Source organism: Mustela erminea, chromosome 7, assembly GCF_009829155.1.
Source record: "Mustela erminea isolate mMusErm1 chromosome 7, mMusErm1.Pri, whole genome shotgun sequence".
Classification (NCBI taxonomy): domain Eukaryota; kingdom Metazoa; phylum Chordata; class Mammalia; order Carnivora; family Mustelidae; genus Mustela; species Mustela erminea.
In genome coordinates this window covers 110,260,193-110,272,387 of record NC_045620.1, presented here as the reverse complement: position 1 = coordinate 110,272,387, position 12,195 = coordinate 110,260,193, and the positions used below count along the sequence as shown (strand labels likewise).

Sequence of the window (12,195 nt, the reverse complement as noted above, 5' to 3'; positions counted from 1 at the left end):
TTATTAAATTAGCCAGTATATTAAATTAGCCAATATAAAAATGAAATCTTAAAATATAAATTGTAACATGACTTATAATTTACTGTTAGGAAAGAAATGCAAAATTCTCAAAGTTTTTGAGAAAGTCACATATTTTATTTAGATAATTAAGTATGGTCCCCTGTATATTTAGAGTATCAATAGGACCCGAGTGGAAAAAAAAAAAAACTCAAAAGGGCATATCTACAGGGGAAAGCCCATCAAGTGCCATTTGGAATGAAATTAGCAAATACTTGCCCTTCACTGTTTCCCCTCCTACTGCTGTAAACATCACAGTCATAATCAATACTGCAGAAAAGCTTCATAAAAATGCAAGAATTTCCAGTAATGGCAATGAAGTTAAGAAGTCTTGAGAGCCCTCCCACAGATAACAATTATATAATCTGGACAAAATGTAAAAATAACTATTTGTAGGCACTGGAAAACATCTAGAAGAAAGCATAAACCAGCAGCAGCAATTACTCTTGAAAAGCTACAACTCCCAAGTGTATACACTTGCAAGATTAAGGCTTTCCCCAACCTCTCAGAGCAACAAACACAGTGGGGAGGAGTGAGAGGAAGAGAGCCTCTACAGGCTGGAGATCAAAGAGCACAGTTTAGGAGGAAATTTAAGGGGGAAATCTGGAAATGAATGAACTGCAGAAGTGTTGACATCCAAAATCTGAAAATAAACTTCTCCAAGTACCTGGCTGATGCACGGGAAGACCCACAGGAGGCAAAAGAGCAGGCAGAGACCAAAGAGGAATCTACTTGTGAAAGTAGAATCTACTCGTGAAAGCTCTAATGGATGAGTTCTGAGGCTCTTTAAGAACTGAGTTTAGTCCCCAAATGTACAAAGCTCAGGTAGCAGAAAGCTGAAGACTTACTGGTTTGAAGTACCAGGGGATAAAGCCTAAAGCTGACAGAGTAGCTGGAAATTAAGGGGGAAATCTCCGGGCATAAGGAAACCACAGAGACTGTGCCCCCAAATCTGAACTAATCCCTGCCCAAATACTTGTCTGACTGCCAAATCATACACATGTAAGGGAGACCCAAGAGAATCAGCTAAAAAAGCTACATATGGAAATCCTAGAAAGTGAAGAGAGATACCAGTTGCTTCATAATACAGAAGAGATCAATTTGAAGCTGAATCCAGGAAAGTTAACTGCATACTAAAGTAAAAAACCAATATTCCAAAAACAAGAAACCCAACAATCCTCCACACAATAGAATCCAGAATTGTTAATGAGCAAACAACAGGGAAATGTGACCCATGTTCAGGGGGAAAAAAGTCAGTTAATAGAAAATGACTCCAAGTGGACCCAGATGCTGAATTTAAGAAGGGCTTCAAAGTGGCTTTTATGATCATATTCAAAGAATTAAAGGAAAACATGGTCTTACTGAGTGGACAGATAGGGAGTCTGTGGAAACTATAAAACAAAATCCAAATGGAAATTCTATAGTAAGCAAGATAATAACTAATAGTTCAATTGACAGATTAATAAAATACTAATTTGAAGAACAAGGAAGGATAAGATTAAAGAAGAATGAACAGTCTTACGGATCTGTGGGACAACACAAAGTAGTTCAACACACACGCAACTGGAGCTCCAGAAGGAAGGGAAGTGAAATAAAAAATGGCAGAAATATGCAAGCATAATGTAAAAGCAAGTTAAAATCTGAAGTGTGGAAAGGAGTCTGAAACTTTAAACAGGATATCAACCCTAGAAAGGGTTAGACATAACACTCATTTATGAAAATAAGATACTTTAAAAAAACCATCTCCCTGTTTTTAGCAGAGAGAAGATTACCAAAATTATAAATGCACCTCACATTTAGTTTAGTTGATTTAAAATTTAAAATTAGAATAGTACAACAGTCAGCTGTTTACTGTTTCTTCTTACAATGGCTACTGAATTAGACTATCTTATGTTTAACTTCAGACATTTGATGTCTACAGTCAGATGGAATACCATTTAAGCTCACTGCTCTAAGTCCACGGGTTTTGGATAAGAATTTCCAAATTTAGAAATCTAGTTCAACGGAATGGAAGCTTAAAGAGACCTCCATTGGGCTTCAGAATCTACGCTAAGTCTTCTCTTATTGCTGGTATTAAGTCATCAACTCGTGGCAGTACAAAAAAATAGTGTGGGGCGCGTGGGTGGCTTAGTCTTTAACCATCTGTCTTCAACTCAGGTGATGATCCCAGGGTCCTAGGATCGAGTCGCATTGGGCTCCTTACTCAGCGGGAAGACTGCTTCTCCCTCTGCCATTCCCTCTGCTTGTATTCCTGCTCTTGCTATGTCTGTCAAATAAATAAATAAAATCTTAAAAAAAAAAAAATAAGTCTGAAGCACAGAGCAGTTAAACCAGATGCAAAACATGAAAAAAAAATTAGATAAAAAATGATCTAGTGTAGATGTTTGATACTGTCCAGCTCCCAAACTGGAAAAGCACCAAATCAAAGCCATTAACAAATGTATACAACAGGTTTGTAGTAGGGGTTTGCAGGGCAGCCCTCTTTACAAAGAGCTTTTAGCACACTATGTGAAGGCCGCTAGTGGGTGTTCAAAGTGTATGATGTAGCACAATTTATATTTCGCTCTTCCAATTTGTTTTGTGTAGCATTAAAAAAAATTTTTTTATTTGACAAAGCACAAGCAAGGGGATCAGTAGAAGGAAAGGGAGAAGCAGGTTTTCCACCGAGCAGGGAGCCAGATATGGGGCTCAATCCCAGAACCCTAGGATCATGACCTGAGCTGAAGGCAGACGCTTAACCATCTGAGCTACCCAGATGCCCCTTCTTCAGCACATTTTTTTTTTAAGATTTTATTTAGTTATTTGACAGACAGAGATCATCACAAGAAGGCAGAGAAGCAGAAGAGAGAGAGGAAGAGAAGCAGGCTCCCCGCTGAGCAGAGAGCCCAATGTAGGGCTCGATTCCAGGACCCTGGGATCATGACCTGAGCTGAAGGCAGAGGCTTTAACCCACTGAGCCACCCAGGTGCCCCTTGTTCAGTATTTTTTTTTTTAATTTTGGGGGGATAAAAATCTCTTAATTTTAACATTTCTCAATTTTTTATCCTAAATTTTCCACTCACTGTACCATTCAGTTCTAAGATTTTATCTGTAATCCTTTCCCACAATTCTAGTACTTAAACATTTGTGGCTACAATTTTTGTAATATTTGCAATCTTAAGGGGGAAAAGGGTCAATCTTCAAATGAGTCTGCTATGCAAAAATCTAGGAATATTAGAAAATTTTATGTTAAATTTTTTTTTAAGATTTTATTTATTTGACAGACAGAAATCACAAGCAGGCAGAGAGGCAGGCAGAGAGAGAGAGTAGGAATCAGGTTTCCCACCGAGCAGAGAGCCCGACATGGGGCTTGATCTCAGGACCCCGAGATCATGACCCGAGCCGAGGGCAGAGGCTTTAACCCACTGAGCCACCCAGGTGCCCTTAATTTTAAATTTTTTAAAATTTCTTTTTAAATATATTTTTTTTAAGATTTTATTTATTTTTTTGACAGAGAGAGATCACAAGTAGGCAGAGAGGCAGGCAGAGAGAGAGGGGGAAGCAGGCTCCCCGCTGAGCAGAGAGCCCGATGCAGGGCTGGATCCCAGGACCCTGACATCATGACCTGAGCCGAAGGCAGAGGCTTTAACCCACTGAGCCACCCAGGTGCCCTTAATGTTAAGTTTTTAAAAATTTCTTTTTAAATATTTTATTTTAATCTCTATACCCAACATGGGGCTCAAATTTATTTATTTACTTATTTATTTATTTATTTATTTATTTATTTATTTTAAAGATTTTATTTATTTATTTGACAGAGAGGAAATCACAAGTAGATGGAGAGGCAGGCAGAGAGAGAGAGAGGGAAGCAGGCTCCCTCCTGAGCAGAGGGGGCTCAAATTTATAATCCCAAGATCAAGAGTCACATGCTCTATCAACTGAGCCAGCAAGATACTCCAAATTTTAAATTTTAATACAGAGAAAGAATCTAACCACATGAGTCTCCAGATTAAAGTTGTTAGTGTTCTTATTTTCTAAAATAAAGCTTGTGACCAAGATAAACACTGCAATGTTATAATGAAATAACATCAACTACAATACTTACTATTCTGTTGGTCCTCAATTTAATCTTACTTAAAAACACATGGTTGTTATGATGTGTTAAAATTAAACCCGGACATGTTTTCTCTCAATTATTTTGCTAATCTTGTACTTTCTATTACCAATAAAACCTAAGAAAGGTATAGAGATTTTAAGTGTTAAATTTTCTATTTTTTCATTTAAGACAAAGCATACATGATAACCCCAAACCCAATTATATACACTTAGTCTAATTCAGATGATTATGTTAGTAATTTTGAATTCCTGTCCATTTTTACCTGGCTATAGCCCATCCTGCCACAAGTCTGTTGGCTTTTCACTAGATTTTTGTAAAGTCTATGATCAGTATGAAATTATACTTAAATTGGGTTAATAAAAACAATATATGTATATATTGGTTTAAGAAAGACATTATATACTGGAAAATCAGAAAACCAAAAATGAATATAATTCTATAGCATACCAAAAACTAATTGTAATGGGTTGAACTATATTCAAGTCCTAACCTCTGGTACCTGCGAATGTGATCTTATTTGAAAACTGGATCTTTGCAGATATAATCAGGTTGAGATAAGGTCAGACTGGATTAGGGTGGGCCCTACACCTGTTGACTTGGCAACTTCGTAGGAGAAAGGAGGAGACTTGGATGCAGAGATAAAAGAAGAACATAGAGCTGCGGGAAAAGCCATGTGAGGAGGAGGGAAGGAATGAAGCGATGGCATCAAGAGCTACCGAGGCCTGCTAGGATTCACCAGAAGCTAAGAGACAGGATTCTGCTCTAAAGTCTTTAAAGGGACTGTGGCTCTGCTGACACCCTAATTTTGGATTTCTAGTATCCAAAACCATGAAAGTACAAATTTTTGTTGTTTTTAAGCCATGCAGTCTGTAGTACTTTGCTCTGGCAGCCCTAGGAAATGAAGATACTAATGTACGTATAATGGTATAGATCTGAACCCAGTTTTTTTTTAACTGAGGGGAACTTACTTTTCCTTAGATTATATGGTCAACATATTTACACAGTCCCAAGTAACAGCTCTAAATTTGTTTAATAAAGCAAATCAAACTTCACATAGAAAAAAGAGTATTATTTTTCAGTTTCAGTAGTATTCAAGTCTTAATTACTTAACTAAACTTTTACTTTCTGAATTTATAAAGTTTAAAGAATTCTAAATTTCCAGGGCACCTGGGTGGTTCAGTCTGTTAAGCGTCCGACTGTTGATTTTGGCTCAGATCGTGATCTTGGGGTCATGGGATTGAGCCCTGCATCAGGCTCTGTGCTCAGCAGGGAGTTGCTAGAGATTCTCTCCTTCTTCTCTTTATTTTTTTAAAAGATGTATTTATTTTACAGAGAGTGCACATGAGCAAGCATAGGGCAGGGGTGAGGGGAAGAGTGAGAGAGTGTAAGAAACTTTAGCAGACTGTGCTGAGCATGGAGTCTGATGAGGGGCTTGATCTCAACACCATGAAATCACAACCCGAGCCAAAACCAAGAGTTGAACGCTGAACCAACTGTGCCACACAGGGGTCCCAGATTCTCTCCTTCTCCGTCTATTCCTTGCCCCTGCTCATGAGCTCAACTTCTAATAAATAAATAAATAAATAAATAAATAAACCTTATTGAAAAATGCTAAGTTTCCAAAATTAGTTTAATTATATACAATTTATAGTTAAGCTTCTTCGAAAATGTAAGACATTTATAGGAATTCTAAGAAAATTATTATTTTTGCCATTTTTTTTTTTAACAAGTATTTATTGTCTAAGTGCCAGACACTACTAGGCATGAAAATTCAAAGCTACTCAGGGCTCACATCCACTCTGTGTGGAGCACAGTCTAAAACAAGGTGGACAAAAACGGGACAAGTTCTATGAGGTAGTATGATGAGAGGGAACTCCGTAAAAGGATCAGCCTAGGGAACCAAGGGAAACTTGACAAAGAAACCAAGATTTGAACAAACTCTTTGACAAGTAGGAATTTCTCAGATGAAAGGGGATGGCAGAAATAGAAGAAAAAGTCCAGGAAACAGGAACAAAAGCAAAGTGGAATTCTGAACAGGTCTGATATATCCAGGGCTGCTAAAAATTTTCTTATGGGTAAAGCACAAGGTGGGAAAGACTAGGTATTGAGACGAGCTAGAAAGAGGCTAAAGAATTTAGACTTTGGGTCAAAGCTGATAGGGAACCAACTGCACTTTTTTAAATTTTTATTTTATTTTATTTATTTATTTGACAGAGAGAGATCACAAGTAGGCCGAGAGGCAGGCAGAGAGAGGAAGGGAAGCAGGCTCCCGGCTGAGCAGAGAGCCCGACGCAGGACTCGATCCCAGGACCTCGGGATCATGACCTGAGCCGAAGGCAGAGGCTTAACCCACTGAGCCACCCAGGCGCCCCCCAACTGCACTTTTAAAACTAAAGGTTCCATGAGGCATAAAGGCCATATAGGAAGCCACTACAGTAGTCCCTGCAAGACATGCAGGGAGGAGGGGGGCATGGGGGCGGGGGGTGAGGCTGGACTAAGGCAGTGTTAGTGAAATATAGGGAACAAAGTAACTTCCAGAAATGTATTATGTTTTAAAGATTTACTTTAAATCTTTAAAGTAAATTTACTTTAAATCTTTAAAGTAAAGTAAAGTATGAGTGAGCACACATACAAAGATAGAGTAGGGGGAGAGGGAGAGGGAGAGAGACTCCCAAGCGGACTTTACACTGGGTGTAGAGCCTGACACCAGGCCAATCTCACAACCGTGAGATCACGATCTGAACCAAAACCATAAGTTGGATGCTTAACTGACTGCGCCACCCAGATGCCCCAGAAATGTATTGTTTTAAAAGGGTTTTATGCCTGCAACTCCACCAAAACAAAACAAAACAAAAACAAAAACCTACTAGAACTGGTAAATGAATTCAGTAAGGTCTCAGGATACACAATTAATATACAGAAATCTGTTACATTTTTATATGCTAGCAATGAAGTAGCAGAAAGACAATGTAAGAAAACAATCCAATTTACAATTGCACCAAAAATAACAAAGTACCTAGAAATAAATTAAACCTAGGAGGTGAAAGACCTGTACTCCAAAAACTATAAAACACTGATAAAAGAAACTCAGAGGACACAAACAAATGGAAAGACATAAATATTCTACACTCATGGATTAGAAAAATCAATACTGTTAAAAAGTCCATACTACCCAAAGCAATCTACAGATTTAACATAATCCCTATCAAAACACTAACATTTTTTTATGGAACTAGACAAATAATACTAAAATTTGTATGAAACTACACAAGACACTGAATAGCCAAAGCAATCTTGAGATAGAACAACAAAGCTGGATGTATCAAAATCCCCATTATAAAGCTACAGTAATCAAAACAGTATGGCACTGGCACAAAAACAGACACATAGATCGAAAGAACTAAATAGAGACCCCAGAAATAAACCCCATTTATATGGTCATTTAATCTGCAACAAAGAAAGCAAGACTATGCAATGGGTAAAAGACATTCTCTTCAACAAGTGGTGCTGGGAACACTGGACAGCTACATACAAAAGAATGAAACTGGACCACTTTCTTGTACCATACAGAAAAATAAACTCCAAATGGATGAAAGACCTAAATGTGTGACTTGAAACCATAAAACTCCTAGAAGAAAACAGGCATTCATTTCTTTGATATTGGCTATAGAAACATTTTTCTAGACATATCTCCTCAGGCAAGGAAAATAAGCAAAATTAAACTTTGGGTCTATACCAAAATAAAAAGCTTTTGCAAAGTGAAGGAAACAAACAAGAAAAATAAGGAGGCTCCCTATTGCATGGGAGATAATTGCAAATGATAGATCCAATAAGAGGTCACTATCCATGATATATAATAAACAAACTTAGGGACCCCTGGGTGGCTCTGTCAGTTAAGCATCTGCCTTTGGCTCAAGTCATGACCCCAGGGTCCTGGAATCGAGTCCTGCATTGGGCTCCTTGCTCAGTGGGGAACCTTTTTCTCCCTCTGCCTCTGCCTACTACCCCCGCCTTGTGCTCTCTCTGACAAATAAATAAATAAAATCTTTTAAAAAAACAAAAATAAAAACAAAAAACCCTATATACAACTCAATGCCAAAACCCACAAGTAATCCAATTAAAAAATGGGTAGAGGACATGAACAGACATTTCTCCAAAGACAACATACAGATGTCCAACAGAGCACACGAAAAGATGCTCAACATCACTAATCATCAGGGAAACACAAATCAAAACTACAATGAGATATCACCTTCCACTTAATCAAAGTGGCTAAAATAAAAAACACAAGAAATAACAAGTGCTGGTGAGGATGTGGAGAAAAAGGAACCCTCATGTGCTGTTGGTGAGAATGTAAATTAGTTAGACACTATGAAAAAACCTCCATACTTAGAGGTTCCTCAAAAAATTAAAAATGTGATCCTGTAATTCCGCTACTGGGTATTTACCTAAGGAACATAAAAATTTGAAAAGATATACACACTCCATTTATTACAGCATTATTTACAATAGCCAAATTATGGAAGCAGCCCAAGTGTCTACCAATAGATGAATAAAGAAGATGTGGTGTACACATACAATGGAATATTATCCGTTCATAAAAAAGAACGAGATTTTGCCATTTGTAACAATATGGATGGACCTGCAATGTAATGCTAGATGAAATAAGTCAATGAGAGAAAGACCAATACCACATGATTTCACTCATATGTGGAATTTAAGAAAAAAACAAATGAACAACAAAGAAAAAAAGAGGACAAACAAAAAAACAAATTTAAATACAGAGAACAAACTGATGGTTGCCAGAGGGAAGGGAGGTGAGAATCCCCTGAAGTAGTTTAAGGATTAAGAGTACACCTATCTCGAGGAGCACTAAGTAATGTACAGAATCACTGAATCATTATAATAAACACCCGAAACTAATACAACACTGTGTGGTAATTATACTTCAACAAACATAAAACAAAAATATAGAAGGGTTTCATGGTTCATCTAATTTGGGAAACTCTAGAAAACCATTAGATTGCTTCACTGCACTATTTTACAAAGTCCAAATATTCTAACATACTTTGAAAATTTCTAGGAGTATATAATTAAGGATGTAGTCTTTCTCCAACATATCTGACCACTGCACATCCCTCCCCACAACTTTTTATTTAGAATATCTCATGGGACTAGCATCTCAAAGAATATTCCTTGAAAATACTGTTCAATGAAAATATTTAATTAAGCAACACACCAACAAATATAAATTGAAAATAAGTACAAATAATACATTAGTACTGATGGGATGCAGAATAAAAAGGAGGGATCACAGTCCATGGGATTAACTAGGCAAGGTTTCCCACTCAATATACTGCAATTCTGCAGTGGAACCTTAGGCAGTAAGATGAACTAGGGATACATATGCTTAAACCAATAGAAATCTTTTAAATTCCTGAATGATGTCTTAATTTAAAAACTCCATTATCACAACTTAACAATTTAAAACATTTTTAATTGCCTGTACTTGGGGAAGTAAATAATTACTTATATTATTAAGATGATTAGATTTTACAGCCTTTTCAACCTTCATCAGAGCTTCTTGTTCTTATTTATAAATTAAAAAATGCTTCTGGGTTTCATCTGGCTTTTAATGCTTCAGAATTTCATTACAGTCTCAGGTTAAAATCCCATTATCACATAAACTATTACGAACAAGGATTCTATGTAACAAACTTGTTTGCAAATATCCTGTTAGGACTATGGTTTGTCATAATGAATTCTTTGTAAAGAATGGTTTTGTATAACAAATGCTTCCTCTTGATTATCCTCTTAAAATAATCATTCTATATTACCAAAGACCTTAAATGGTATGCTGTTTTCAGTCTAGAATGGAGAGTTAAGAGCTCTATAATTCTGCTTGGTGATTAAATCCTTTACCTCCCTTGGTCCTTCCCTAGTTCAAACATTCCTACTTGAGAATCTAAGGTCCAAATCACTACAATGTAAAAAGAGTGGGACATCATTCACTGATTCATTATAGAGAGCTCATTTCAGCATGTACTTCTGCAAACTGTAAATATAATTTCTACTAATAAATTTTCCCTAACAAAATCATAATATTAAATAGAATTTTTCTTTAATGAAGAAAACATTCTTTTAAAAGCTAAAGAAATAATAATATTAACCCATGTCTTACTTTGTCTCTTTGGGGCTAGTCCATTAAGGGTAAACAGAGTATCTCTATTATTTCATCCCTTATTGTAAATTTTTGAAAAAAAACCCTGATGTTTTTTAGGACATATTATCCATAGTCCAAAGAAGATATCATTAGATGTTTACATAAGAAGTTTAAAAGTAAATGACTTTTTTTTCTTTTAAGATTTTATTTATTTGACAGACAAGAGACACAGCAAGAGAGGGAACACAAGCAAGGGGAGTGGGAGAAGGAGAAGCAGGCCTTCCACTGAGGAGGGAGCCCAACACAGGGCTCGATCCCAGGACCCTGGGATCATGACCTGAGCCAAAGGCGAGTGCTTACGACTGAGCCACCCAGACACCAGAAAAGTAAATCACTTTAAGTTATACCAATGAATTATAACTTATACAGGCTAAGTGTCCCTCTTTCCTTAATTTCAGTGTGTAAAAGGAAGAGGGGGAAAAAACTCAAAATCCTTTCCTTTCAGACAGTGCTTTTTAAATTGTATATTTTGAACTGTGACTGAATAAGGAATTTTTACTGGGATTATACATAATTCACTGTTTCTAAGGTAATGTGAAGCTGTTGTATAGAGATAGTTATAAACTTGAGCGATGAAAATTAGGTGATTAATAGTCTCCATTACTTTGGTCTTCTCTCTACATTGAGTCCCTTAGCTAAGTGCCTGAATCAATCTGCTGAGGTCCGAAAATGGAGATATGGATGCAGAAACCCAAGACTGTTTCTAAACAACTGGCTACGTAAGCAAAAGGGCCCAAGATAAAAATATCTGATAATTGCTCAAAAAATCACTAGTAAAACTAGAGAAAATATGGTACTCTTTTGCAGACTCCTTTACATTTTATTCTTAACTAGAAAAAACAATTAGATATAGATTAATGTTCTTGGGTGCTAACATAATAACGCACAACTAAATTGGTAAAAAAAAAGTTGTATCACATCTGAATGTTTTCTAAATAGCAGTAAGAGTTTTCTTACCTTCAAAAGTTCAAAGTAATGCAGACAGTGGTAAACAGGGGCTAGAAGTAGCCTGGGTAAAACATACTGAACAGCTTCTTTGAAGCCTTCGCCTATTGACTAAAAAACAAAGTAATTAATTTTTTTTAAAGTTTACTTTTCAGACATCATATATCTTGATTTAAAAATTACTGTACCTGTAAATAGAGTGCTGCTCCAGGCTTTGATAACTGACTAAGGAAACGATCGTGAAAACCAGGCCGTAAGATATCTCGAGCATATGATTCGTATGGATCAAAGGCCAGTTCCTTAGAAAATAAAGAATGTAAAACATAGATAATCTTTCTCCAAGTTAAAACTTAAATAACTTACCGCCAGAAATACAGAAAGATTAAATTATAGGCACATCCAAGCTAGCACAGTTATGTGCTTCTTTTTAAGCCTCAAACAAAATTACATGGCTATCCATTATGATTTTAATTAAGGACAAGTTTAATATTCTCCAGAAGAGATAAGTAAATCACTTCTATCTGATGAATAATGATATCCTTATAGGTTATGACACCTCTCCTCAAAGGATTCTAGTAGAGCATTATCAACAAAAGTGGTCATAAGAATGGCAAGACTTTGGTTCTGGAAAACAAAATTTAGCTGGAACAACAACAAATACAGATATCAACAATGAGGTAAAGTAAAACCTTTGGAATAGGGGCATCCAACATTTATTTTCTCATGGTTATTTCTTATTGGTAGACTTTTACTTTCACATTCTTCAAGCCAAAGGTAGCAGTCTGTATCATCTAAAATTGTTATAGTTTTCACAAGCAATTAAACAAGAGTTTATCCAAATTGCTAAAAATTCTATCATCAATCATAAATGAAC

General features: G+C 36.4%; 1 protein-coding gene across 2 annotated transcripts in view; it reads right to left on the bottom strand.

Moving 5' to 3' along the window:
- SOS1 (SOS Ras/Rac guanine nucleotide exchange factor 1) overlaps nt 1-12,195 on the bottom strand; it is a 144,961-nt gene that overhangs the window by 47,895 nt on the left and 84,871 nt on the right. For both annotated transcript variants that reach the window (XM_032352895.1, XM_032352896.1), the window contains exons 7-8: nt 11,510-11,620; nt 11,334-11,432 (exon numbers count right to left, since the gene is read on the bottom strand). In XM_032352895.1, the coding sequence (XP_032208786.1) occupies nt 11,334-11,432; nt 11,510-11,620 (210 nt within the window). The remainder of the gene's footprint in view (nt 1-11,333; nt 11,433-11,509; nt 11,621-12,195) is intronic.